We start from the raw sequence: 27,969 nt of genomic DNA, 5'->3' as shown, positions 1-27,969 counted from the left end.
GACCAAGGAGGGAAAAAACGGACACAAAGTGGTTTCTAATCCAAACGCACTTCTCTTTATTCAAACCAGGGTCAAACTGGTCAATGGGAAACGCCCTGAAGCCACGTGCCTGGGGAGAAAGGCTTCCTACTCGGTTCGGTTCAGCGCTGCGTGGGATCCACGCGGCTGGCTGTGCGCAACCCCCACAGTTCACCTCAGACACTACCAAGCAGGTCAGTCGACAAAAGCAAGGAATTAAACAAAAAACAGAAACACACTCAGTAGATTTCTTCTTGAAGCTCCCAGAGTTTCTGGACCACCAAGTCCCAACCCCCAAAGCCAGGAGCGAGGGGACTAACAGCGCACCCCCCTCCACCAGTGCCGACGGAAACCCTGTTTTAAATTAAAAAATAAGCCAGTATACATCGTAGAAAATTTCTCTTAAAAATCTCACAATTTGTAAATGTATATTTTTTCTTTAACATAAAAGTTTACAATATACCGTAAAACAAAAGGCTCAGGAAAATAATTTCCAAAAAAAAGGAAGAAAAAGAAACCTGAAGTTTTGAATTAAAGCTGAAGACATTTTTTTTAAACCCTGTTGTTGAACCAGTGACTTTTTTTTATTGTGCTGATGGGTTAGAGAAAGAAATATTTAAAAACCTCAGTCCAGACGACACCCACAGCCGCTCCAAAAGCCTCACGCCCTCCCCCCGCCCCCCCAAGGTTGAGTCGCTACTTTGCCGCCACATTTGTGATTGTCACGAGTTCACAAGTTTGGAATCCTGGGTCTGGGCCGTGCAGACATCGCGGCGCCGCGGGCTAGCGTCGGTAGGGGTGGAACCCTTGCACGTTGTGGTTCTGCCCTCGTCCAAAGCCGCTGCCACCGGCGGGGGGGCCCCCCGACCCTGGCACGGAGGGACCCCCGTAGGAAGGAGGCTGCTGGCTGGGGTCCGAGAAGCCCTGTCCAAAGCCACTCAAGTCCTGCCCGTAACCTGCTGGGGGAGAGAGTCCTGTGAGCTCAGGGAGGTCCCCGGGCGGTTGGCACTACCATCGAGCGAGGCCACCTGGACACAGTTCCGCTGAGCCTGCCTTGAATCCACAGGCCCCACAGGGTGGGGGTGGGGCCCTTCTGAGGCCAGCACCTGGGCCAGGGAGAGGACCCCGGGCATGTTCTCTCCCTCAAAAACATGTGAGCAGGGGCACACACAGAGAAAAGCGGCTTCTAGAGCCCTCCATGGCCCACATAACCTCACCGCTTCCCTGTTCAATCCCGAAGACGTGGTTGGGGGTGGGGGGGTGAGGGGAGGTGGAGAAGCCTCGGGGCTTGGAGACACACATGGCCCGAGGCACAGCGGACGGGTCTTCTAGAAAGCTGGCTCTCGGAGTTTCAGAAAACCCCTGACGGGCCCTTGCAGAGATACAGGGCCTGCCCTTCCATCGCAGACCAGACCCCACGTTGTCCTTCCTGTCAGGGCACGTCCATCGGTGGCACGCGTCAAGGAAGGGTTTCTGGGCCCAACCTGACTGCCCCAGTGACACCACTGGCTGAGGGGCCAGCACACCCTGCAGCCTGTCCGGCCCACACAGCCGACCTCAGGAGCGTGGACAGCGGTGTCTTCACAAGGACAGAGCTGCTCAGGCTGCTCCCCACCCCGCTGCACACCTTGCAGGAAGCCCCTCCCACGACCTCTGGGTTCCCAGTCGGGTGCACGTGGGCACAGGTGGGCGTGGGCTCTCTCTGGGGGATCCTGGGCCCGCTGAAGGCTTGTGGCCAATGTCTTGGCACCGGCAAGGGCCCCTTCCCAGAGGGCACCGCCAGCGTCCACCCCAGCCCGGGACGGCAGAGGAAGCCACGTCCACCTCCCGGTGCAGGCGGGTGGGAGGACCCTGGAGAAGGAGGCGGCACCTACCTAGGCCACATCACTGCTCAGCCTGACCATAAGACTGTAAACAAAGTGTGGGCCGCAGCCCGGCGGGGCCGGAGAATAGGAACCCAGGCCTGGCAAGAGACGAGACCGGGGTGACCAACCCAAGCAGCCACCACCAAGAGCAGCGGCTGACACACGCCACGCCCCAACTGGGCGCCTCACGCCCCCCTGCCAGTCGCAGACACGCCAGGGTTTGGTGGTGAGTGGGTCAAGAACCCACACATGCGGCAACCTCGGCCCAAGGCCTGGGCGTGGGGGCAGGGGAACCAGAGCCATGCGAGGTGGGTGGGTGGGCACCTCAGCCAAACACAGCTCCCACGCCCCGGCCTCCACCAGGCCTAAAGGAAGCGTGTTCACAGGCACCCCAGAAGCCCATGGCCACCTGGAGACAGGTGCCCCATGTTCTCAAACCCTGCTTGTGAATGACCCCTGGTGCTGGAGTCGCTGACCGTGGTTGGAGCCCTGCCCACTGAGACCACTGCGTTGGTCCTGAGCAAGGCTGCTGTGACTCCCGGCTCGGTGCAGGGCGAGAACTAGACACGCAGACCTTGACCCATGCTGACCCCGCCCCCCACAAGCTCCTGCCCGGGAAGCACATGCGCTGCCTGCAGATCACGTCCAGGCAGACCCAAGGCACGACAGCCATCCGGTCCAGGGAGAAGCCCACATCCAGGCCACGCCTGCTACAGGACCCAGCTTCTGCCCCAAGCGGGGTCTGGACCCAGCGGGAAGCTGATGACGCCAGAAACTGGAACCCACCAAGGGGCCAGTGCACCCGGGACCCACACCAAGGGCCTCAACCTTGAGACAGTGATCACAGCCGCCTGGGACTCACTTCCCTCGACCCAGTCGCCACTCAGGTTCCCACACATGCAGGCCCTGCAACACCTGCTGTGCGACGAATGCTCTGCTGCGACAAGACTCCCACACTCCCTTCTGCCGGGCTCGAGTTGCCACGAGGTCTCTCCAACAACCCCCGCACCCCCCTCTCCTCCCTCTCCCCTTTCCCACCAGGTAAACGCTGGGGGGCATCCAGCAGGGGAGGAAGCAGAAGTAGTCAGGCCGTGCCCAGGGTCCTGGGGCCAGCGGGGACGCGGCATGGCAGGAGACCACTTACCATACTGACCATAGGGGAAGTCTGGCTGAGCTGTTGGGGGCTTGCTCATGTCCGGGGCGGCCTGAGACGGAGGCGGTGGGAAAGCCAGAGGTGCTGCCCCGGGAGTGGCCGGTGGAGGAGGAACCCCCGGAGGGGCAAACTGATCTGGCGGTGGAGGTGGAGGCCCATAGCCAAAACCTGCAGAGACACAAGAGGGCAAGGCACAAGACACGTTGTGCAGCTGGGGGCAGACCAGCAGGAGACCCACGCCCAGCCCAGCAGGAGCTGCCCAGATGGGACTGCCACCCAAACCCACAGAACGCCCAGGCCTTGTGGACATCCACACAATGGACCACAGAGCCACGGTCCCGGGCTGCTCCCCCCAGGAAAAAACACGCTCCTGGGAGCGTGGCGGGATGCTCAGCTGCAGCAGGGCTGCCTCGTTCCTCACGGAGCAGCCGCCAGGTGGGCCTCAGACAAGAACTCAAGGAGCAAGTAACCCCACAGCAAAATTGCTCTTTCAGAAGGACAAAAACCTGCCACCATGCCCAGTCCCCATGTTTAGGAAGCTGCCAGCACAGGCAAGGGCGCATCCTGACGTGCTTGGAAGGGACTGCCATGCTGGAGGTGCTGCCGCCCTTGCCCTCTGTTGCTGGGTATCAGGCGGGCCGAGGTTCCACCCAGCTCCCCTCCTGTCAGTCATCTGGCCCACAGGCCTCTGTGTGCAGAGCCTGATCCAGGCCAGGGATGGACCTGCCTGCTGCTGTGCCACGGCCACGTGGAGCCTCCAAACACCCGAGACGGGACTAGCTGACACTGTGGTATGCCCCAACTGTGAAACACCCCCAGGGCCCAGGGCCCGCAGGTGAAATCAGATCACGATGCCGTTCCTGCTGGCTGCGTGCTGTGAGGTGCAATCCCTGGCTAGGCAGGTAAGGGATGCAAGTCTCCCAGAAAGGACACCCCACGTATGGCCCATGTCCCTTCTTCTCTACTGGAGGGTGCCAAGACCTCACCCTGGGGGCCCCGTCTAAAATTCTGGATGCGCTGAGGTCAGAAGTTCGAGACCAGCCTGACCAACATAGTGAAACCTGTTCTCTACTAAAAATACAAAATTAGCCAGGCATGCGGGCGGACACCTGTAATCCCAGCTACTCAGGATGCTGAGGCAGGAGAATCGCTTGAACCCGGGAGGCAGACGTTGTAGTGAGCCAAGATCGGGGCACTGCACTCAAGCCTGGGCAACAAAAGTGAAACTCCATCTCAAAAAAATAAATAAAATAGTCCGGGCGCGGTGGCTCACGCCTGTAATCCCAGCACTTTGGGAGGCCGAGGCAGGCGGATCACGAGGTCAGGAGATCGAGACCATCCTGGCTAACACGGTGAAACCCCGTCTCTATTAAAAATACAAAAAATTAGCCAGGCATGATGGTGGGCGCCTGTAGTCCCAGCTACTCGGGAGACTGAGGCAGGAGAATGGCATGAACCCAGGAGGCGGAGCTTGCAGTGAGCCAAGATGGCGCCACTGCACTCTAGCCTGGGCGACAGAGTGAGACTCCATCTCAAAAAAACCATAAATAAATAAATAAATAAATAAATAAATAAAATAAAATAAAATAAAACCCTGGGTGTGTCAGCTAATCTTACACTCAGCTTTTCAATTACAACTGACGTGTACAGGAAAATTAGTTAAGAATTAGAGCCTGTGAGGCCAGGCGCGGTGGCTCACGCCTGTAATCCCAGCACTTTGGGAGGCCGAGACAGGCGCATCACAAGGTCAGGAGAGCTGTAATCCCAGCTACTCGGGAGGCTGAGGCAGGAGAATGGCATGAACCTGGGAGGCGGAGCTTGCTGTGAGCCGCGATTGCGCCACTGCACTCCAGCCTGGGCTACAGAGTGAAACTCCGTCTCAAAAAAAAAGAATTAGAGCTTGTGCCCCCTCAAACAAATGCCCCCTAATCCTGAAGTACGAGGCTAAGACACGAAGTCCAGGCTCTGTCTCCTGAGGAGCCTGTGAGGACTGGTAGGGCCCAGACATTCCTGCCATGAGCTCTCCAACCGGGCCGCCCTTTAGCCTAACCAGAGAGGCCACAGGCGACGGAGCCCATCTGCAGGTGAAGGGCCTGGTGGCAGGTGACCTGCTCGCCAGCCGGCACCCCACCTGTGGCTTTCCCTGTGGCTGAGACCGGACGTGTAACACAAGACTCCCCATCACCCCCGCCCACCGCCTGGCGTCTCCGGAGCAGGCGGGGGGCCCTCCCACAAGGCCCCCTAGACTTACTGAACTGTGGTGGGGCACCATAGCCCTGAGGGAAGCCCTGGGGAGGGGGAAAGCCTCCAGGAGGGGTGGACACGATGTAGGAGGTGAACGGTGGGGGTGGTGGGGGGGCTCCTCTTCCTGCAGGGGGCGGTCCATAGCCACCTGAAACACACAGTACGGGGTGATGGACAGAGAGCGCTGGACGACACAGCCTGGCCACAGTTAGACCCAGGCCTGCCAGGGGCCCTAGCAGGCCCCTCACCCTCTCTTCCTCTCCAGCACTCAGGACACAGGAACCAGGCTTTGCCGGCTGCCCCAGGACACCTGGCGAGTCAGCCTGCCATGTGACTTCTGTCCCCGCCTTTGCTCTATAAACAAGGACTTACCAATCGCCTGTCCTGCCGGCACCCACATTCCTAGATAAGAGAACAGAAGAGGAGGTTGGCGCCATGTCCACCCAGCTGTCCGACGCAGAGAAGGAGCCGCAGAGCATGGACGTCAAGGGCTGGGACCAACCCCAGAGCCTCCTGTGCTTAGAGCCTGTTCGTCCTGAGGGCAGAGCCCCCTGAACCCTGAGCAGAGAGGCACTCCCAACCCCTTGTAGAACAGGCCTTAAAGCCACTCTCCTCTGTGCCCTGCCAGGTGGCGGGCACTGTGTCTGCTGACTGGGGCACGGGTGACCTCCCGGCTCCACCTGAGGACCCCAGAGAAACCTGAGACTTCTAAGCCTCGAAAGGGCAGGGACAGTCCCCACAGCACCTCCGAGTTTCCAAGGGAGGCTCCAGAGAAAAAGGTTTTAGACGAGGTGCAGGGAAGCCACAGTCTCGGGACCCGGACGAGGCACATCTGGAACCCTGACCCACAACTCAGGTCGGGCTGCGGCCAAGCCCAGGGGTTCTGTGGCTGCTGGAAGCTCCGAGGACGGCAGGCTGGCCACAACATGGGCCTAACCACAGAGGGCCCACGGTACTGCAGAGGGAACGGCAGATGGCAAGGATCCAAAGCCTGCCGGGTCCTCAAGCCCCCCGGGGGCAGCACTCCGATTCTGAGCTCAGCTTGGCAATACCAGCCCTCTCAGGGTTTCATGCTCACACCCGCCGTGGCACACGGTCGTGAGGTGCAGACGCTCACTGCAGCTCGTCCCGGTGACAATGAGTCCCAGGCCCCAGACAGGCACCTGAGCCGTGGCCACCCCACTACTGAGGAGGCTGCGGGTGCTGCCCGGGAGCTGGCTCTCGGCCGGCACCTCGCGGGGGCTCAAGGTCACTGTGCTGCGCCAGCTCTGCGAACCGCGGCTCTGTGGGTGCACAGCAGAGGTGGGGAGGCCGCAGCGACAGCAGAGCCCAGGATGCCCGGGCCGAGTCTGAGAAGGGGGACATTCCCGTGGGTGCCTCTGCGTCAGCCTTACCTTGCGGGCCATATCCTTGCTGCCACGTGGGCGGGGGCTGGCCTGCCCAGCCATTGGCAGCGTTGGGCACAACCCGGCTCCCCCACTGGCTGGCACCTGGCTGTCCCGGCGCTTGGCTCTTGCTGTCCCGAGGCTCAGCTCGTTTAACTTCCACCTAAACAAACCGAGCTCTGGTTTAGGGCGAGGCTGCGGGTCCCAGCACCCCCTTCCCTTCAGACACACCCTCGGGTAACTTACGACTACACTTAGCATCTTACGACTTAAGACTAAATACTTAACTATAAACCTTATTTAGGCCAGTAGCATTTTTTTCTTAAAAAATTCTTTTGTGTTGAATTTTTTTGTTTAAAAAATGTTTCTCAGGTACAACAGATGCAACTGTAAGACACACAGAGCCCGCCCGCTGCGGGGCAGCAGGACCGAGCCCAGAGCCCTCGGGGGTTTCGTGCGTGATGAAGGGTCTTTCACTCAAGTAAAATGGCAGCGTCCTCCTTCCTCTTGAAAACATGGGGACAAAAAGGGACCAGGATATTCCCAGCAATCGGCATCCTCATCACCCTCTGGACTGCTTGGAGCCCACCCACCTGTGCTTTTAACTCATACCTGAGAAACACGGTTGGTGTTTTACTTAGATTTTTTAATTTAAAATGTCTAATGGAAGATAAAGACTTACCTTCCCCAGGCTAACGCTTAAAGAATCTCAATTAACTCAAAAATAATGTCAGAGGGAATGGATGTGATAAGAGAATCTTACATTACATCTAACAAAAAAAAGGAACAAACATGCAATAAAATGGACATTTGGATCAGTAAGCAATCTTCATACTGTGTTCGCTCAGCAGCCCGGGGCCCTTCCTCTCTAGACGTGTCAGGAGCCACAGCCTTCTCAGGAGGAGGGTGTGGGGCCGGGGACAATGGATGGAGCAGGCCTGACCTACTTATTCTAGGCGCAGTGGCTGACCTTCCTTTAATGCCTGCTTGAAAATATGGGTGGACTAACAACAGAAAGATCCCCCAATTCCGGGGCTGCCTCAGCATTTGAGAATCCTGAATTTGTCTTACTTTTCTGATAAACTGTAATGAGAACAGAGACAATGGATCCACCTGGAGTCAGCCTTGGGGTCTCAGTCTGGAGAGCTGCACATCCTGAGTTCAGAATCCCTCAGTTCTGCCTGTTAGAGAACAGACCGCAGCAGCCGCAGAGGAACAAAGCCCCCACCTGCCCAGTGCCCCAAGGACCGGCCTATGATGGGAACAGGATCCGTTAGCTCAAGGCAATGCGACAGCAGGACCAAGGGACCCATTTCAAAGAACTCAAATGAGCGAGTCTTCACACACCCTCCTCAGGGGACTGCGGTTCCTGCTTACAAAGCAGAGCCGTCCTTGTGCTTAAAAAAAAAAAAAAAAATCTTTCACCCTTTTCTACCTGAATGCAGCAATGCAGTCGCCTGGCATGGAGGGTTAACTACCGCCTGGGACCAAACACTCTACTAACGGAAAACCCCCATGAGGGGCTGGCGACGACGCCAAGTGCCGGTCCAGCCAACCAGTGAAGGCCGGCGCCGGGCAAGCTGGACTCCAACAACTGTCTGGCTTGGAAGGCGAGACCCACGCTGAGGTCGCCCAGCTCAGGAGCTCGCGCAGAACACAGTCATGGCTGGGGGGACCCAGGGGCTGCCCAGGGACGGCAGCAGGTGTGTGCACTGTACAGAGCTCTTTCTGCCCCATATATCAAGACCATGCTTTCCCCAAATTGTCACTGTCGTAGTCCCTTAAAACACTGAGCGCAGACTCCTTGAACCCCTAGGGGCTTGTACTGTCGCGCACCCATGCAGCCTGCATGCTGATTTTAAACTACAAGCTGCACTGAATATCAGAACAAGGATTGTGTCTCCTGTTTTAGTTGGGTTCAAATGGAATTAATGAAGTCTGCAACCATATCTAAGCCACGTATATACAAAAATAACTACACATGCTACCGCTTTCAAAAAGGTTCTGCTGTCGAGACCTCTGGCTGGGGTAGAGGGCGGGGGCAGGAGATGATGAGCGCGACGCTCCCTCCAGGACATTTTAATTGAAAAAACAACCACGGCCTTGTCAGAAGGGCTAAGCGTCTTCTTCTGTTAACGGGAGACGCTGCCACACCAAGGAGGCCGGGTCAGAATCCCACTGGGTGTGTGAGGCGGCCTGGCAGAGCCAGCAGAGCTCCTTGGTTTGAAAGGACCAAGACAGGAATCCTGCAAAAACCTGGACCCCTAAGCTTTTGCTAACTGCAAGAAATTCCACACTGTAGAATTTCTACCAGTTATTTATTTCAGAGTCCACTTCTCAAGAACCTCCAAGGGTCCAGGTAAAACAAGGATTTAGGGACCCCTTTCTGACACACACCTTCCAAGGGCTGGCCTGGGGGTTGGGGGGGTGGCCTCCTGTCCCTCTCATCTCCGGGGGTAACACAGTATGAAGATGACACAACCAGAGGTCACTTGACTGCATGGTGCTGAGTACTACCGAGAGCATGTGGCTGGTGCCGGAGTTCCACAGTAAGTGACCCAATTCAAACAACCAGTCCTTCATGATGTTTCCACTGTGCTTTCGATTTTAAGCGGAACCTCGGCTCTCAAAGGTCCCTTGCTGATCACATTACAGGTCAGTGTCAGACAATGGGGATTTGCAGACATCTGAAGGAGTGGTCGTGGAAACCAAGCCTGAGGCAACGCTGCGGTTTCACTGGAGCCAGCCCCAACACCGCCACAGCCTCCCAGCCCCAGCCCCTACCCGCCCAGTCCCAGGTCACCCAGAGTGAGGGGCTCCAGGAGCAAAGCTGGGAGACGCCCACCCCACAGGAAGGATGCTCGGGAAGGATGGGACCCTCCTCACGTCTACAGACCCAGGCCCACCTCACGTAGCGAAGGTTCACAGGACGAACTCGCCCGACCCTTTCCGTGAAGGAATGTTCCTTTCCAGTGAAACCCCTAAGTTGCCTAAGACTTGGTTTGGTCTTAAGGTAAAATAAAACTACAACTACACACTTTTTTGCCCATGATGTCGTGAAAATGCATGTTGACAGCCTGGTCCACTGATTGTTCGTCCTCGAAAGTAATAAATCCAAAACCTAGCCAACGACGAAGAGTGAATCAAGGTAGCAGGGTGTTGTGACACAAAACAGGATGATGAACAGTATTAGGGACGGGCCGAGGGATCGACCTTGGGTTTCAGCTAAGCTGTGTGTGGGGCGCTGCAGGCCGTGGGGCAGCTGCCTCCCTCCCCAGGAGCCGCCACTTGACTGGACACGGAGTGGACAGACGGTGACGTCTGCACTCCCGATGACGGCTCCGCTGACTGAGGCCTGAGTCAAGCTTCCGCCCCAGACACCCGGGGCTGGGGCTCCGTGTCACGAACAGATTTGGAACAAGGAGCACATCTTAGAAAGCAGCAGCGGAGACAGTGGAACAGTAAGGGCCTCCATCGCTACTGGTAGACAAAGCGCCCCCCGGGGGAGGGTCAGAGGCGCGTGCTGGAATATTCTGGCTCTCGCCTATGGAGAGATTGCCAGTGAACCCTGCAGGCCGGGGGCCCGCGTGGAACGCGCCACCTCAGTCAGGGGTGTGCACCGTGGATGTGTGTCTGCTTCTCTGAAACCCAGGATTCTCCCCCTTGGCTTGCAATTTGCTTTGCAGCTAGTGCTGACAGCAGCCATATATCGTTCTAAAGCGTTAACAGATACAGTATCTATCATAGCTGGTGCCTCACTAGGCTTACGCAACACCGTTGGGTAAGCCCAAGGAGTCCTAGGAGAGGTCATATCGTAGGCATATATGCATATTCTATACAGGTAGATAAACAATGCACAAAGATACAGGCCACAACGGGTTCCAGCAGGTCAGACTCTGCTGTCAGCAGCAAGAGCGAGATGCACCATGGGATCAAAACAGAAAATTTTAAAGGCAAAAAAAATTTAGCATTTCCCAAACACGAGAGTGGCAGTATAAACGAAGTTTAGTGGGTCTGGGGTGGGCGCGGCCCCCGGCTAACGGGGCGGGTCTCCTCCTCTAGGCGCAGGAGTGCGCTGGGCTCTCCAGGCCTCCCCGGCTAGGTGGAGTGTGACACCGCAAAGCACATTGTCCTCCCGAGGCGGGGCCCAGGCGGCACTAGCCCCTCCCCAGATGGAAGTGCCCGGCAGACAGCTGCCCAAGACCTCACAGAACAAAGACGGACGTGGGAAGAGCTGAGACCGGGCTGAACGTGGGCCGCCCGCGCCAGAGGCACAGGGTGCGTGACAAAGCACCACACAGCAGGGGACAGCGCAACACGGGCGTGAGGCGTGAATGAGCGCGGCAGAGAAGGGCCGTGGGGGTGGGAATAGGCAACGGCCCCTGGAAGGAGCAGCCCACCGTGGGGCCTCTCAAGCTGAAGAGACAGGGGCCGAGGCTGCTGTAGCTGGGACCAGGCAGAAACAGGACAAGCAAAACTGGGGGCGGGGAAAGATGGAAATAGGGCAGAAAGGGCAACTCAGACTGTGAGGGGACAAAGGTCACTGTGGTTCAGGAGCCTCCCACCATCCTGAGCACACGTGTGCACCTGAGCGTGACTGTGCACGCAGTGTCTGCAACCAGACGGAGGAGGAGGAGGAGGAGGAGGAGGAGGAGGAGGAGGGACCAGGAGGGCAAGGCACACAGCGAGAGGAGCGCGGGATGGAGAAGACCTGAGGGGAGTGAGAGGCGAACAAGGCAGCGGCTGGAGCGGGCGGGCCGAGGGCAGACGTGGGAGGGCCAAGCAGGGACCCGCACAAACACTGTGTGCCCGAGACACAGGTGGGGTCCCCGACAGGGACATGGCCATGACCTTCAGTCAGTGGAGAGGAAGAGGGAGGAGGTGGCGGGGAGGGGGACACAGACCAGTCTCAGAAGATGCAGAAAGGCCAAGGGAAGGGGACACGCTCTCTGGGAGGACCCGCTAAGCAGCGCCGCGGCGTCTCTCTGGCCCCTCCACTCGCCTGACACCCAAGGGACACTTTCAAAGCACAACAGCTAAGGACATGTGGCCACGTGCTGGCCCCGAAGTGCTCTGTACACCACTGTGGACTCAGTGACACTCGCCACATCCCGTCCACACGGGACAGGACAGGACGCGAGGAGAAGGGGCGCCAGCTCCGGGCAGCCAGAGGGGGACCGGGAGGATCTAGAAGCAACCCTCAGATTCCCGCGCACTCAAGTTTCCCAAGATCAGAGGCAGTATTGGAACACAGCATCGGTGATGAAACAACGTATTTAGAAGTAGACATTTTCGCAAACTGCAGGAGTGTCTGAAACCACAGGGCTCGCCTGGTCCGGGCACAGTGCAAGAGGCGCTGGGTCCTGGGGGAGGCGCCCTGAGCGCTGTCTAGGAATGCGGCTGTCAAGAGGCGACATCACCACTGAGGAAGCGGGACAGAAACACCTGAAACTTCGTTTACACCCCACTGGAGCAAAGCCGCTCCCTCCTCTGACTGCGGGACTGGCCTGTACCTGTGTGATATAATTTAGCACCTGGAGAAGAGAAATCTAAAGAGATATCGTTAATCACACACAATTCACAGAGAGAAAAGGAAAAACAGCTTACTTAACATCACTGTACTTTACTATGAAACACTTAAGTACGTCACTAAGCATGTATGTCTAAATTAAGTTACGACTAAGACTTAACAGCGTAACCGACATGGAGGAGGAGCGCTCCTAACCGTGGGGAGGGAGGTTCAAATGGCAAACTATGCTCCAGCATGGCGGGCATGCTGCGGCGCCACCTGGCGCTCAGGGCTGCCCCGACTGACCTGGGCCGGTGGTGCGGGGGCGGCACAGACGCGGCGGGCAGACCCAGGCTGCAGATCTGCTCACGTGGCCGGCCAAAAGCAGCTGATGAACCAAAACCATGCGGGCGGGACAGACAGCAGCAGCCACGGAAAAGGGGCACAGAAACTGGGCGCCCATCGTCCCAGCTCCACAAACCAGCATGGATGGGCGTGCAGGAAGCTGAGGGAAAATGAGGGGAGGCCCTGAGGTGACTCCTCACCCCTCCTCCCACCTGCCCTGCTGACTTCAGAGACGGGAGAAAACCGAAAAAAAAAAAAAAAGCAAAAAAGAAAAAAAAGAAAAGGAAAGGAAAAAAAAAAAAAAAAAAAAGCATGGGATGGATCACGGAAAGTCCAAGCTCCACACCGAGCCAGCTGACCCAGCTGACGACACGAAATGAGACCGGCCACACTGGGAGGACTGGACGAGGGTGAAGGAAGGTCAAATGCAGAAGGACCACACTCTTCCGGACAGTGAAAAACAGAAGCCAGGCCGAGACTCATGACAAGTCGTAAAAACTTCAAAAGAACGAGCCAAAAAACAATGTGTGACGTCTGACCTCGGGAAGCACAGACAGGCTGAATGGGGTGCACATGAGGAGGAGCCCACGTTTTAGTCATTTGTCTCCAAATCGTCCTTTCCTGAGGCTGTTTGCTACAGCCGCCACCTGTGTGTGCCTGGCGGGTGAGATAGTTTGCCATCTGAGGGAGGAGCAGGGAGAAGGCCGAGGACAAACTAGATCTGCCCTTACCTCGGGGCCTCTGCTTCTCGGCATCATAGATCATGACTACCTCCGTGACCTGGAAGGAGAGAGTGGCGTCAGCCCGGGCACCAGGGCCAGCGCCGCGGGTGCTCTTCCGAGGGCACAGCCTGTTCCTACGAACCCAAACTCTTAGCATAGGGTGCGCCCTCCTTGAGCGGGGGAGGTGCACGGGCAACGACTGCTCCGTGGGGCTGCTGTCTGAGGAAGGCGGGAGCCCCAACACTCCCAGGGCCAGACGCAGGCAGGGAGAAGCAGCTCCAGGGCAGGCGTCTGGATACCCGCCTCCGGGCTGCCCATGGCCCTGCTCATGTGTGTGCTGAGGGACATGAAGGACCAACAATGCCGACCACGCACCCTAGCAGGGGACGTGGGAGCCAGGAGACCCCACAGAAGCCCTTCCCACCCAAACACGGGAAGCAAAGGGCACACTCGGCCCTCACTCAAAGTGGCAGGGCAGCCACACACAGCTCCTCTGCAGACCCTGCTCTTCCAGGCCCTGCTCAGGGACTCTCATTCCTGGCCCAGGCCCGTGGCACCCTCAGGTACCACCTGATGAACGTGCGCAGTACTCAGGCACGCAGGGCTGTCCTGCTGGCGGGGCTCAGCGTGTGACCTGCGGGGCACGGCGTGAGTCCCAGCAGGACCTTGGGGTGACCACACGCCCCTGCCTCAGGTGACTGGGAGGGTTCCCCACCGGCCCCCTCCGGCTGTCCCAGCTCCCTCTGGCACCAGGCTCAACTGAGCTCGGGCATTTTCCCACCTGCCCACTGGAAAGTCAGCTCTGTGGGGCTGGCTCGCCCAGGCCACACTGAACCCCGTTTCCGTGTAACTGCCCTTCTCTGACACTTGACCCCACGGTGTTCACAATGGAATCGGGCGGCCGCCCTGAAGGCTGTCACGCTGGTTCGCGGCCCAACTACCCTACTGGGACATGAAATGGCCATGAAGGCAAAGGCTGGGCTTTCCGTCTTTTCGGAGGGCACAGGCGTCGGGCAAATACGAGACAGCGAGCTCCCAGCCTGAAAGGCCCAAGCACCTGTGGCTCCGCCACTTCAGCCCCAAGAAGGCCCAGGACTGAGCAGAAGCGGCTCTGTCCCAACAGTGCTGCTGGGGTGGGGAGAAACTCACCACTCCGAACTTCTTGAAGTATTCCCTGAGCTCTGTCTCACCACAATTGTGAGGAATTCCACCGACAAATATCTTATTTGATTTACTGTTATCGCTCCTGGGTCCTTTCTGCTGTTGAAGAAGGGAAGGACAGTTAGTTCACGCGGGAACCCTCCAAACCCTCCCGCGAGTTGCATAGGATGTAAAGGCCAATCCGCGCTGGTTTTAAGAGTCAGCTGAAAGCCAGAGCAGAACACTCCACAAGCCTGCTAAGTCCAAAGACACTGGGCTCTGCTGAGACGCTTTCTCATTTTTCTAGAGAGACCCAAGGAGACAGGGATTTAGCATTTTTGCAGGGCTGAATTTCAGCTAAACTGACACACAGCACAGTGCATGCCTTGCCTTCAGTTATTCTGAATCACAACCACTACAAAGTGGAAAAGTGCTCCAGTGCGAAGGCAGGGACTTTAGGATGGCAGGGGAAAGGCAGCAGCGACGATGAAATGAGCAGAGATGAAGCTGGATTTCAGGCTGTAGTTCTCCAGCAGGTGACAACGATGACTACGGAAACCTCCAGCAGCTCAAGAGCTGCGTGAAACACTGGCCCAAAACACACAGCCCCTTCTGCCAGCCTCCCACTGGCGAGGGCGCCTGCTCCTGGACACCACTTCCCGGGGCCTCGTCGCTCACTGGGCGGCCAGAGCCAGGAGTCTCGGGTCCAGCTCCTGGGCTGCCCTTGGGGCTGGGGCTGCTCTCCTCCTGCCCCCACCCACCAACTGTCCTTTTTTTTTTTTTTTTTTCCTATCCAAGGCTATCATATTTTAAGTTGTTCCAACTGCTTTGAATTAAGAGACTATAAACCTTTGGGGGTGAGTGCTTGCTGCCGTGACAGTCGGGATGGTTTCACAAGTGTGTGCGTGGGGTGAGTGCTCACTGCCGTGACCGTAGGGATGGTTTCACGAGTGTGTGCGGGGGGGTGAGTGCTCGCTGCCGTGACTGTAGGGATGGTTTCACGAGTGTGTGCATGGGTCAGAATCCAACAAGTGGCGCAGTTTAACTACGTGCCCATTATATCTTAATAAAAGCTAGAGAGACATTAATTAATAACCAGATGGAATATGAACCTTGGATTCCAGTCTGAAAAAACCAGCTATGAGAGACACTTGTGAAACAATTCTGGAGCTGGGAACACGGCCTCGACACAGATGACACGGGATTCCCTGCAGCCGCTTTCCAGCCTGCTGACGGTGGGTGCGTGCGAGAGGTGGCCGTCATTTTAGGAGACACACCCTCCGGTCCTTAGGAATGGTGTATGTGGACAGAGATGGATGTAAATACATATAGACACATTTGGCAAAATAATAATGGATAAATCTAGATGGTATATTTAGATATTCTTTGTGTCATTCTTCTAATTTTTCTGTAGTTAAAAAGTTTCCCAATAAAAAGTTAAAAAAAAAAAAAAAGAACTGTTCCAAGAGTTCTGAAGCCTGCAGTAGATGGGATTCTGCTAGAAATGCAGATTCTCGGGCCCCGCCCTGCTGCCCACACTGTGGAGAGGCTGGCACCCGGTGCCTCAGCAGGCCTCCAAGTCTGCACTGTCCAGCACGTTCTATGGGGCTAAGAGCTTTTCCACCTGCACTGCCCCACCAGGCTCCTGGTGCCGGTGTGAGAACTGCAGGGCTGGAGGAAAGTGAGGTGTGAGTGGTGGTGAGACCCAAATGCCAAGGAGACCCCATGCCAGGACGGTGCCCTGTCGGCCAGGCAAGCACCAGGGCCGCAGGTCAGAGAACCCAAGTTGCCGCGTCAGGGGATCTCAAGTGGAGCAGTAAAGTGGCCAGCACGAGCTGACACGGCCCGGCCCAGCCCCAGCAGTGGAAGGATAGCCCACCTCTGAGGAGGGCCAGGCAGTGGGAGGGGCAGGCCTGGCACAGAGGGCACACAGGGCACAGAGGAAACATGACTGGCTCCTGATAATCAATGGCATGAGCTGTCATTTTTTTTTTTCCTTAAGATAGATTAGTAAGAATTTTCTTGGCTGTAAAACACTCACGGCACTGATAAATCTGGGTGATCCTCAGCTGCTCGAGTGTCAACCTACAAGACCTGTGTCCCTCTCAATCTTAATGAGCGACAACAGCAGATCGAAGACATGTATTTCCTTTCCATGTGGAGTGGAGAACACACAAGGAAGCTGCCCAGCCCAGCCCCTTACCCATCCTTCCTTTGGCCGTGTTCTCTCTGGCTGCATCCCCCGGGGAGGAGGCCGCCCAGCCCAGCCCCTTACCCATCCTTCCTTCGGCCGTGTTCTCTCTGGCTGCATCCCCCGGGGTGTGCATGGCTTGGGGTCGATCTGTAGGAAATTTCAAATCAGCTGGTTGTGAATAATAAGAGGCTGTTTCTCTAGGAAAGAGGGTGTCAGCACAACAGCAGCCACAGCACAGCAGCCGGGCCCGCCCCGCCCCGCCCCACCAGCTCCATTTACCCTGTATCCTCCTGCAATATCCAGCCTCAGCACCAAGGCTTAATCCTTCCCAATCAACCCCACATTCAAACATGCTCTAACGCAAACATCGGTCGGAGTCCAGGAAAAAATGAAGCAGAGGAAGGACAAGGGAGACAGAGAGTGGGTGTGAGCTCCCAGAAGGGCACTTACGTTTCGGCCGTCTAGCGTGTGCGGTCTGCTGGCCAGCACCGTCCCCACACAGTTTGGGTCTTTAAATTTGACAAACCCAAAGCCTCGAGACTGGTTGGTGGTTTTATCTTTCATGATAACACAATCTACGACTTCTCCATATTGGGAAAAGTAGCTGCGCAGAGTCTCTGCTCAGAAATCGGGAAGAAAACACAAACACACAGGGCCAGAGCATTAGGCACGTGCCTGGCAGTGCTGCCGGCACGCACACTCCTCCAGTCCACCAGCCACGCACCGAGCAATGCTGCACTGGGGGTGGGGGGGTGTACGGGAAGTGCTGGGGAATTCTGCCCAACACACACTTGAGGTCCTCACGTAAATCAGGGGCTGCCAGTGAGCACAGCAGTGGCCAGCAATGACAACCTGACTTTGTGGGCATCCAGGAAGGCAACGTTTAAGGCAAGGCAAACATGACAACTCTGAATGGTGGCAGTGGCCAAGGAGCGCCAACTTTGCTACACACTCTTTCCTCCTATTCTGAACTCAGTAACAGCCTGGCCATCCCCGAGCCCTCTGCACTTCCAGACAACAGCTGTCTGCCTCCACAAGCCACCTCAGCCCGGAGCTAGGAACCTGCAGCCTGAAGTCTTCCCTGTAACTTGGGATGGAAATACCAAATTAACAGTCTCAGAGCAAATACACACTTATTCTGTCCCCTGCCCAGAAATCAGAACAACGTCAAAAGGACTTTAAAACATCTAAGACAGTAGCAAGAGGCGGGCAGACACAACTTGAAGGTCAAGGTCCTAGAGCCCCGTCTGCAGTACCCACCTGACACCCCTTCCCCACCTACCTTGGGTCGTGCTCCAGTCAAGACCGCCCACGAAGAGCTTCCTGCAATTCAATGAGAAAACATTCAGGATCAAGACAGCGCTCGCCTTAGAAATGCCCCCATCCGAGCCAAGCTGAGGTCTTAATTCAAACCACAGAAGCAGTTTATGCGAACGTGCTTGTGCATGTGACGGCACACAAAGCTCACAGCGATGGCGAGTCAGCCTCGCCCATGCTGTCTGCAGACACGAAAGATGATCCCAAGCCTTGCCATGGGGAGAGGACCGTGCCACAGAGCCACACGCCGACCTCAAGTGCAGCGGGCGATGAGTTCCTGCGACAGGCCAGTGGTGACGGCACCACACTCACCTGCGCCGCTGCCAAGCGGGACACAGGCTCGCTTTCCTACAACTTTTGCAAGTATTTTATAACCAGGAAAAAGAATGTAGAAGTCTAGATCTGAAATGATGCACAGTAAACTAGAAGCCTATGCCACACGGCCTTGAATTACAGCCTGGGGCGGGGGTGGGAGGACACAGACAGAAGCCGCCCAATGAGCCTGCACTCACGAACAAACGAGGGGCCCACAGATGAAGGTGAAGGCCCTGAAGCTCCAGTCTCAGCACTGGCCCCACTGACAAACCCGCGCCACCCCCACTCTGGGGCTGTCTCTTATTGGCAGATGAGAAGGACCTGAAATTCAGTCTCAGCACTGGCACTTCCTACCTGCCCCCCACCAAAGACCCACGCCACCCCCGTCCTGGGGCTGTCTCTTCCGGGCAGATGAGTTGGAGCTCTCCCAAGGCGTCCGCCATCGACCCTGCAGCGATGCCCAAGGGCCCACCCACCTTTCTACCTCACTGCCGCTCCAGGTGGCCCCAGGGTCCTTGGCTGTTCCAACTCCCAATGGGTACCGTGCCACCTTGCATCAGCCATGGCACCCACTGGGCATGTCTGAGACACATGGGCCACAAGGCTTACCCAGGCACGGGGCCTTAGATGTCATTCAAGCTTCCCCCAAGCCCAGGAGGCAGGGAAGAGGTGGTTCTATCGGCAACTCTCCCATCCTGCCTGCTTTCCCTGGGAAAGAGGACATGCATTCAGAAATGAAGTCCCTGAGCTGAATCTCAGCTGTGACTCAGTGCCAGCACCATCATCACCCTTGGTCTCCAGAGAGCAAAACACCGTGCAGGCCAAAGCTCCCACCCGAGCCGCAAGAATCCCGCCAGCCTCACTGAAAGCACCATTCCCACGCGGGGCCCCGTATCCCTGACGGCCAACCACACCACCCTTGGCTTCGGCTTTCAGCAAAAATGTCGCTGGCAGGTTGAACACATTACTGCCCCAACAGCAGTCGGGAGCAACGTGCTCCTCCCTGCTCCTGCCAGCTCTCCAGGAGAGACCCCTGCAAGGTGGCTGGCACACTCATCACCTCTCATCAGCCACCACCTGGGGCCTGCGCACTCAGACCCCGCGAGTCAGCCCCTGGTGAAGTGTCTGCCACAGCCAACCGCCAGGAGCTTGTCCCTGTTCCTTCTTTTTTCCCTAAGAAAGGCTAATTTAAATTTAGTGTGTGAAAAACAAAGCATGTTCCCACCACAGGAAAGGCACCCACTGCCGTCTTCAAAATGTCAACAAGCAACCCCCCAGCCCCGTTCTTCGGTGGGGAGGGCTGCGGAGGGAAGAATTAGAGGCGGGGTGTGCCAGCCGCCCTGTGCTTCCTGACCCTTAGAGACGGGATCTGAAAAGGCAAATTTTAGGGAAACCATGCTGATCACACAACAGCAACAGGCTTAGGTTGAGGCCTCATTAACTTAAAATCCTGCGTCTCCCACGCACCCTCCGCAATCAGGCCAGGGAGCGTTGAGGTCAGGCCTAGAGACAGTGGGAGGAGCGAGGCCTCCGCGTGCCTCACTCTCCATAGGCTGAGTCAGGGCCAGCCCCGCCCACATCCCTGCCAGCAGGGCCCGGCACCCAGCAGGAGCCAGCAGCAGCCCCCACCCCATGAAGGAAGGGCCACCAAGGCTGGCTGGAACTGACCGGAAAAATGCTCATTTACACAATCCTTTGGAATTAAAGTTCAAGCATTCTCAAAAAAAAAAAAAAAAGAAACAAAAAAACAAAAACACACACACACACAAAACCCTGAAAACCAAACCAAACCCAAGTCACTTGAAGAAACAGCAGCCTCTAGTTAGCACTGCACCCACCAAACAGCCAGGTAACAGGCAGGTGTCCTCCAAGCAGCCCAGTCCCCCCTCCACCCCCACCTCGCTGGCAGAAGGAACTCGTCAGACCAGTCCAGTTTCAGTCCTCATTTAAATTTCAAAAACTGTGTATTAAGGGGGAAGGGCTAGAAACACACAGCTGAGAAACCTGAAACAGGGCCGGGGGTTAGATAACCTGGCATCAGTACTGTCTTTCTCAGCTGGGCGCAGATCACGCCTGTAATCACAGCATTACGGGAGGCCAGGACTTCAAGACCAGCCTGGGCAACAAAACGACACTCCAGGTGGTGGCGGTCACCTGTAGTCCCAGCTACTTGGTAGGCTGAGGCAGAAGGATTGTTTGAGTCGAGGTCGAGGCTGCAGTGAGCCGTGATTGTGTCACTGCACTCCAGCTGGGGTGACACAGATCTCATCTCTTAAATAAAATAAAATAAAAAATACTCTTAAATAAAAATTTAAAAAATAATAAATAAATACTTTCTCAATTTTTTTTTTGAAAAATTGTCTCGCTGTGTTGCCCAGGCTGGAGCGTAGTGGCGCGATCTCGGCTCACTGCAACCTCCGCCTCCCGGGTTCAAGCGATTCTCCTGCCTCAGCCTCCCGAGTAGCTGGGACTACAGGTGCCGGCCAGCTCATTTTTGTATTTGTAGTAGAGACGGGGTTTCACCATATTGGCCAGGATGGTCTTGATCTCTTGACCTCATGATCCACCAGCCTCGGCCTCTCAAAGTGCTGGGATGACAGGCGCGAGCCGCTGCTCCTGGCCACTTTCTCAATTTTGATCACTGTGCTGTGTTCATGTGAGAGAATGTCATTGTTCTTGGGAAACAACAGATATCTCAGTGTCCACATGAAGGGGACTGCATTGGTCTCCAGCTACTCTCAAATATTTCAGTAGAAACACACACAGTGGGGACGGGTGCAGTGGCTCACGCCTGTAATCCCAGCACTTTGCAAGGCTGAGGTGGGCGTATCACCTGAGGTCAGGAGTTCGAGACCAGCCTGGCCAACATGGCAAAACCCCATCTCTACTAAAAATAAAAAAATTAGCTGGGCTCGGTGGCGCGCACCTGTAATCCCAGCCACTCGGGAGGCTGAGGGACGGGTACTGCTTGAACCCGGGAGGCGGAGGTTGCATTGAGCCAAGATCACGCCACTGCACTCCAGCCTGGGCGACACAGTAAGGGTCCATCTAAACACACACACACACACACACACACCCACACCCACCCACCCACACCCACACACACACACACACACACACACACCCCCCCACACACACACACCCACCCACCACTGGGGGTGGGGCAAGAGGCACCACGTGCCAAAGGGTAAAAGGTCAGCCAATAGTGAGTCTGGCAGGGCCAAGAGGATATGGGAATTTTTGTAATTTTCCTGTAAGTCAGAAGTTATATATACAGTTATGGTATAAAAGACTTTCATTAGTGAGAACAAGATAGAATTTAAGTTTCTTTTGAAATAAGTCTCATTACTTATGAAACCTGAGACAGCAACAGATAGCTTTCGTTTCACATAGCTGTGTCTCGAACTCCTCACCTCAGGTGATCCGCCCGCCTCGACCTTCCAAAGTGCTGGGATTACAGGCATGAGGCACCGTGCCCAGCCACACTGTGTGTTTCTATTGAAATATTTGAGAGTAGCTTCTAACGCTAAAGCTTCCTGTGTCCATGTTTCTTTTACTACTGCTCAGGAGCCACCGGCTAACACCTTCTCCCTGGTCTACAGACGGAAGCCTCCAGGAAGTCCCAGAAGGCAGGGTCATCTCCTCAGTGGCAGGGACTGCCTCCAGGACCCTGGCACAAAGTCCCTACTTCTGAGTCTCAGGATGTTTTAATCAATAAAATAAGAAAGCTCCTGGCTGCCAACCTCACCAGGTTGTGAGTGAGAAACCGGCACCCCAGAAACATGCAGGGCCCTGGGCAGGCACCTCCCAGACACTGTCCATCAACTGCCCAGGCAGCAAAACCAACTCTCACACAAGTAAACGTCAGAGTCCAGGGAGCCGGGCGCAGGCAGAGGCCAACAGGAGGAGCTGCTGGCTCTCATGGGCTTGCTATGGGGCTGGCGGTCCGCTTGTCCTCAGCTCCAGGCTTGCTCAGCCTGTACCTGGGCTGGCAGCGTGTGGACCGAGGACGTTAACGGGGCAAGGCAACACTGGCCTACGCAGATGAAGGGGTCAGCGAGCAATGTGGCTCCTGCACTCTGTCTCTGAAGAGGCCCTGCCTCTGAGGGGCCCGCTGGGTGGGAGAGTCATCACCCAGCTGATGGCATCTCCGACACTGGAAGTCGTGGCTCCTACAGACCTCACACCCCACAAATCCAAAAGGGGTGTTCTCGTCAGTGGGGGAGGCGTAGGACGAGCTCCACTTCTTCCCTTGCAACCTGGAGTCCGGTGTGCAGTCTGCCCACCGAAGGTCATGATGAACATCTCCAGGATCTGCAAGCCTGGCACCCGGGACCTGCAGCTCGACACCTGGCAGGTGCTCAATCCACGGTGGCCGGCGCAGCCACCCTCTTCTGCCTGTTAAAGCAAAAGCCGTTTTGGATGGCAACCTCACTTGCTGCGTGCCATTAGGATGGCTGTGCGATATGTATGCGTAAAGTCCATCTGCAGAGGCTTCCTCTGGCCTAGGCTGACCACAAAGAGCCCTGACCTCCTGGCAGCACCAGAGCGGGCTTCAAAAACCGACGGCCAGCCTGGCCATTCGGGGCCAGCAGCCTCAACGGGGGCAGTTGGTAGGCGACCTTTCCCTTCCTGCTGGGCCGGGAGACCAAGCCAGGAGGAGCCTGCCTCCCCACAGACCCCACCTGGCTCCAGGCTCCGCCAGTCACACTCAGCTCAGTGCACAATCTCAAGAGGCAGAAGTCCAGGCCCAGTGGCGGCTGATGTGTGGGGAGCCCTTCTCTTCTTCCAGAGCATCAGGAAGAGCCTCTAGGGACTTTCCTGCCCCTAAGACCAGGTGGGAACCAGGCCCACGTCACCCACTGCCTCAGGCCAGTGAGCCCAGCCCCACCCTCCACAGCCTGGACTCCCTCTCACCAGCAGGGTAAGATGCCCTCCCCCAGCCCACGCCTGCAGGGTGTGGGGTCCACAGAACACAGGAGCAGTCCGTGAACTGGAACGCACTGCTGTGTGCTGAAGGAGCCCCTAAATGCCCACATCCTGGGTGCTAACTGTGGTCACCCTCATCCTCTCCCTGCCAGCCCCACCCTCCCAGGCAGACCAGTGTCCTCCTTGGCAACGCCTGGAGCCAAGCTGGAAGCTCAGCCCATAAGCATCTTGTCGAATGAGTGGCCTCTGCCAAAAGCCCGTCACAGCTCTCAGGGATTCTGACATCGTGACACAGTGTCACGGGGACCAGGCCTGGATGGGAAAAGGCCTCAGTCCACAGAAGACAGCACAACCTCAGATTGACGGGTCACACCATGCACACAGCCGCCCAACCAGGAGCGCCCTCTGTGCGGGGCGGGCAGTGGAGGAGTGTGGACTCCTAGCTCCGGCTCCTCCACTCCCTGGGGTGACCCCGGGCGCATCCCTCAACTCCTCTGTGCCTCCGTCTCTCTGGCAAAGCCAAGGGTTAGAGCCAAGGCTACAAGCACAGCTGGGCACGCTGCGTGCTGCTGCTAGCTGTGGGCCACTGGGGAGCTGCTGTGTGAAGGGCAAGCACCAGGGTCCATGCCGCTGCCTTTCTAGACACCCGCCTGCTCCAGACCATCGGAGCCAAGGCGAGCCAGTCAGGAGCACATCCAATCTCACGGCCCATTCACAGGAATCAAAGGAGCCGACACAGGACAAGCCATAAACCACAAGGAGCAGCTGCCCCCAGCGCAGGGGAAACCAGGCCAAAAGCACAGATGCTCCCAGACAGTGGCTCTCCCCCCAGCAGGACACTGGGTGATGTCTGGGGACATTTGTGGTTGTCACGACTGGGGGTACTCCTGACCCGGAGTAAGTGGAGGCCAAAGATGCTGCCCAGCACCCTGCAGTGCCCACAGTGCCCCAGAGTGATCCAGGCCAGAGTGCTGACAGACCCCAGGAGACCTGCCTCAGAATAACCCCAAATGCACCAAGAAAGCCCCAGAAAGGCCGGCACGGCCCCATGAGGTTCCCTATCACTCCCCACACTGCAACAGCCTCCCCCAGATCACGGCCCTTTCTGGCCTGACCAACAGTCTTGCCAAGTGCCTCGTGCTCACTCTGCACAGGTACAAGTGGTCACGGCCTCTAGGGGCCCAGCCAGGAGCCCCACTCAGGATGTCTCCTTCCGCGGCCACCCAATAAACCCAGAGACCTGCCGTGGGCCTGGCTCTGAGCTGCATGGCCCCCAGCCACAGTCTTGGGTACCCTTGAAGCTGCCCAGAGGCGGCTTTCTCCTCTCTCCGCTGAGTCCTTCCTCCCTCTATGACTTTCCTACTGTATTTCCAGGTGTCCCCGTCTTACCATTCCCCAGTGTACCAAATAAAATCTTCCATAAACCTCTCTCTCCAGTTCCATGACCGCGTGCCTCCTTGGAGGCCAGCAGAACACAACGGCCTGGGCGCTCGAGGTGACCCCTCTGAGCCTCTGTCCTCTCCCCAGTAAGCTGGGCATGGGCCCTACCCCTGACACCTGGCCTACCACCCAGGTGCCCAGCACCCAGCAGCTACTCAACAGGATGCGGCGACCCTGGCCGCACTGTGTCAGTTTCCCAGAATCCAAGTCATAGGCGCTCAACCCAGACTTTAAGATGACTTCACAAGGCCAGGGAGGGCACACTGGAGACTCAGGCCTTCCTGATCGCCTGTGCTCTGAGCACTCCAGGCCACCTGCTGGTACCAACCCTCTAACCCTCCTGACAGGTCAGTGCCTGTCCCCCACCCTTCGCAAGAGGACCAGGACAGGCCCCGCTCCCAAATGAGGACACTATCCATCACATCCACCATGTAGGGTCCACATGCCAAATCCACCGTGGTCCAGACAGGGACTCCCCACACCCCCACCACACATATGCGCTTCCTCCTGCACGCAGCCCCTCTCAAGCTGACTGAAGTCGGTGTGCATAAGGCATCCGTTATCACCGGCAGGCCTCAGCTGACTTTCATCCCCCATCAGGCTTTACGTGGACTTCTAAGCCGGCACAGGGACCCTCGAAACTTGGGATGACTTCTCAGACTCAAAAGCAGAGCTTCCCCCAAGGATGGCTCCCTAACCCACCTTCCCAGGTGTGGATTCCCAGGGCAGCAGCTGGACGGCCACAAGTGTCCCAGAATAGGGGGCTCCCAAGCTGCAAGTCTCCTGAGGCGTTGACCTCGCACCCATGCATGCTCCAGGCCCAGCCCTCCAAGCGGGGTCCGGCGGGATCTCCTGCCTCCTCCATGGCAGTGAGCAGTGAGGGCTCTGCATCAGGAAGAGGCAGCTCCTCAGGCTGCCGAGCCCCCCAAGTGGGTAAGGGACACCGCATACCCATGGCGTCCTGAGAGTCGCCATCTACTGCAGAGAGGGCCTGCTTCCATCCAAGCTCAGCACCCTCCCGCGTGGCACCCACCACACATGCAGGGGACCTGCCAGGAGGGCGCTTCACAGGGTCACAAGCACTTCACTCACACAACAACTCCACACAGCAAGGAGGTCAGAGTAGACCGTGGACTCCGCATAGAATGAAAGCCGGTCTCCCACTCGAGGGGCAGCTGTGGCAACACTTCTTGCCCAAGGAGTCTGACTTAGAAAGCAGTGGACACTCCTGGCAGCCGGGGAGGAGAACAGGGTCCATGCACTCCAGTCCTCCTCCACGCAGCCCGTGGCGTCCAGGTGGCCTCCGAGCCTACCTATGCTGTGGGTGGGACCCCTCCAGACCCAGGCTGGGACCCCAGCTGCCCCACTTCCCAGGGGTGTCCATGCAGGGAGGGAAGGGACAAGAGCCCTCACCTCTCTCCAGCCTCCTCACGGCCACGGCTTGGGAGGAGCGGGCCCACGTTCGCCCGCGGCTTGAATGGACCTAACCCAGGTACCCCATCTGGGAGCCCTTTCCCTGCCTCACCCCAACGTCGATGGCTCCATCCCCCGTGGCCGGTGGACTCCCTGCTCAGGCCCATCCCTGCAACGTGTCCCACACAGGCACACGGACCCTGCCAAGTCAAAGTGCCTGGAGAGGACTCACAGCACGGGCGAGGCAGGGGCTAAGTGCTTTCATCCTGGTTCTCCAACGGAAGGTGCTCTTTTGTTTTGTCTGGGGAGGGGGAGAACCCACAAAAGGCATTTCCCATCCACAAGTGTGACCTGTAGCTGGTGCGAGAGGGGCCTGCCAAGGCGACCCTCTAGCAGCAACCGCTCCTGCACTAGCCAAGCCCAGCGCTGAGAACACAGGGCGTTGCTCAAAGCTAAGGGCACCGAGAAATTTTCACCAGACCACTAGGAAACCCAACCCAGACTGTTTTGCCGGAAGAATGCAACTCTAAAACAACATCGCTGCTGCAAGAGCCGCTCCTACCAAAGAATGGAGCCGAGCCCCGGGCCACAGCGAAATGAGGTTTCCCGGCCCCGCGGGGTCCGGAGCAGATCAGGCTCCTATGGGAGGGGACGCCTCGGCTCAGCAAAGATCCGCGGGCCCGTCGCCGCCTCGGAAGCGCTGACTCTCCCTTCCGCAGCTCAAGCCCACCCCCGGCGGGGAGGCGCTGAGGCAACGTAAACACAGCAGGCCCCGGCTGACCCGAGCCCCCCGGGCCCTGGGTTTGCGAACCCCTCCCGACCTTACCACTTCGGAGGAGTGGGATGGGAGCGGGGAGCCCGGAGCCCCGAGTGGGATAAGTTGGGCGGTGGCAGAACCGGAACCCTCGGCTCGGCTCGCCACGTGCGCCGCCCGCCAAGTTTGGGCGCGCGCTGGGGGCGCCCCGGACCACCCCCCACGCCACAGTTCGGGGTCCCCCTGACCAAGAAGCCGGGAGGCGGCGGCGAGGGCGCCCTGGACTCCCCGCAGACTCCCTCAGGTTCTCATTCGGGGTCCCCCAGGCCAGGAAACCTACAGGCGGCAACTGGGGCGCCCCAGACCCCCCCAAGTTCCCGTTCGGGGCCGCCACAGCCGGGAAGCGGCGGCGGGGGCCCCCGAACCCCTCTGGCTCCCGTTCAGGGTCCCTCAGGACGCGCAGTCGGGAAGCGGCGGCAGGGGTGCCCCAGGACACCCCCCCCAGGTTGCCGCTCGGGGTTCCCCCGACCAGGAAGTCTGGAGGCGGCGGCGAGGCCCCCCGGACCTCTCAGGCTCTCCTTCAGGGTCCCCCAGGACGGGAAGCCGGGAAGCGGCGGCAGGGGCGCCAGGACCCCCCCAGACCCCGGGCACCCGTCCAGGGTCCCCGGCGCGAAGCCGCGGCGAGTCCGGGTCCCGAGTCCGCCCCCGGCCGGCGTGACCTTGACGGGGCGGCCCCGGGGGGCGGCGTCTGAGGCCGGGCGGCGGGGAGCGGCGGGCCGGGCTCGGGGCGGAGACGCAGGCCCGCGCCGCTCGTCCTCACCCGATCTCGTCGGCGCCCGAGTTGTTCATGGCGGCGGCGGCAGCGACGCTCGGCGCTCCTGGGCCTCCTCGCTCGCTCCCGCCTCCGGAAGGTCACCCGCTCCGTCGCCCTCCCCACAGCCGCGGCCCGGATCTGCGCAACGGCGGCGGCGGCGGCGGCGGCGGCGGCAGCGGCGGCTGCCTCCTCCCCTCGGCGCCAACGGTCACCGCGCGTCCCCGCGCCGCCGCGCCGCCGCCCCTGCGCACGCCCGGGCGCGCTCCCGCACGGGGCCTCCGGGGGCGGGGCCAGGGGTACTCCGTCTGTGCGTGCGTCCCTGCGGCGGATTTCGCGCCGCCGCAGTCGGGGCCGTCGCGCGTTTTCCTTTCTCCTCGGAGGCTCCCGGCGTTGCCGCGGGGCACGCTGGGAA

At 58.1% G+C, this 27,969-nt stretch overlaps 1 protein-coding gene across 22 annotated transcripts; it reads right to left on the bottom strand.

The window, feature by feature from the left end:
• Positions 1–32: 32 nt before the first annotated feature.
• DAZAP1 (DAZ associated protein 1) lies at positions 33–27,800 on the bottom strand. Of its 22 annotated transcripts, none has more exons than XM_063719825.1 (13): positions 26,552–27,454; positions 25,669–25,804; positions 17,858–17,898; positions 17,026–17,192; positions 16,585–16,722; positions 14,391–14,498; positions 13,251–13,299; positions 9,704–9,786; positions 6,675–6,828; positions 5,653–5,682; positions 5,288–5,428; positions 3,028–3,204; positions 33–977 (listed from the first exon to the last, which is right to left on the bottom strand). In XM_063719825.1, exons 2-13 carry the CDS (start codon positions 25,716–25,718, stop codon positions 802–804), a joined length of 1,314 nt encoding a protein of 437 aa, XP_063575895.1. In that variant the 5' UTR covers positions 25,719–25,804; positions 26,552–27,454; the 3' UTR covers positions 33–801. The 22 variants fall into 22 exon arrangements, with proteins under 22 accessions (XP_063575895.1, XP_063575896.1, XP_009250815.1 ...); XM_063719826.1 differs by having other exon boundaries at positions 14,391–14,501; positions 16,657–16,722; XM_009252540.4 differs by having other exon boundaries at positions 16,657–16,722.
• Positions 27,801–27,969: the final 169 nt, after the last annotated feature.

The sequence above is a fragment of the Pongo abelii genome, chromosome 20 (assembly GCF_028885655.2).
Source record: "Pongo abelii isolate AG06213 chromosome 20, NHGRI_mPonAbe1-v2.0_pri, whole genome shotgun sequence".
Classification (NCBI taxonomy): domain Eukaryota; kingdom Metazoa; phylum Chordata; class Mammalia; order Primates; family Hominidae; genus Pongo; species Pongo abelii.
The sequence above is the reverse complement of the archived record's forward strand: the minus strand, read 5'-3'. Positions and strand labels throughout refer to the sequence as shown.

Bases quoted from the DNA above. Each gene is read 5' to 3' on its own strand.
- DAZAP1 (XM_063719824.1), bottom strand. From the start codon at position 27,592: ATGAACAACTCGGGCGCCGACGAGATCGG. The intron at 16,723-17,025 runs GTAAGTGCCCTT...AATTTCCTACAG, and splicing joins ACACGCTAGACGGCCGAAAC to ATCGACCCCAAGCCATGCAC. The intron at 9,787-13,250 runs GTAAGGGCAGAT...GTCGTTGGCTAG, and splicing joins CGAGAAGCAGAGGCCCCGAG to GTTTTGGATTTATTACTTTC.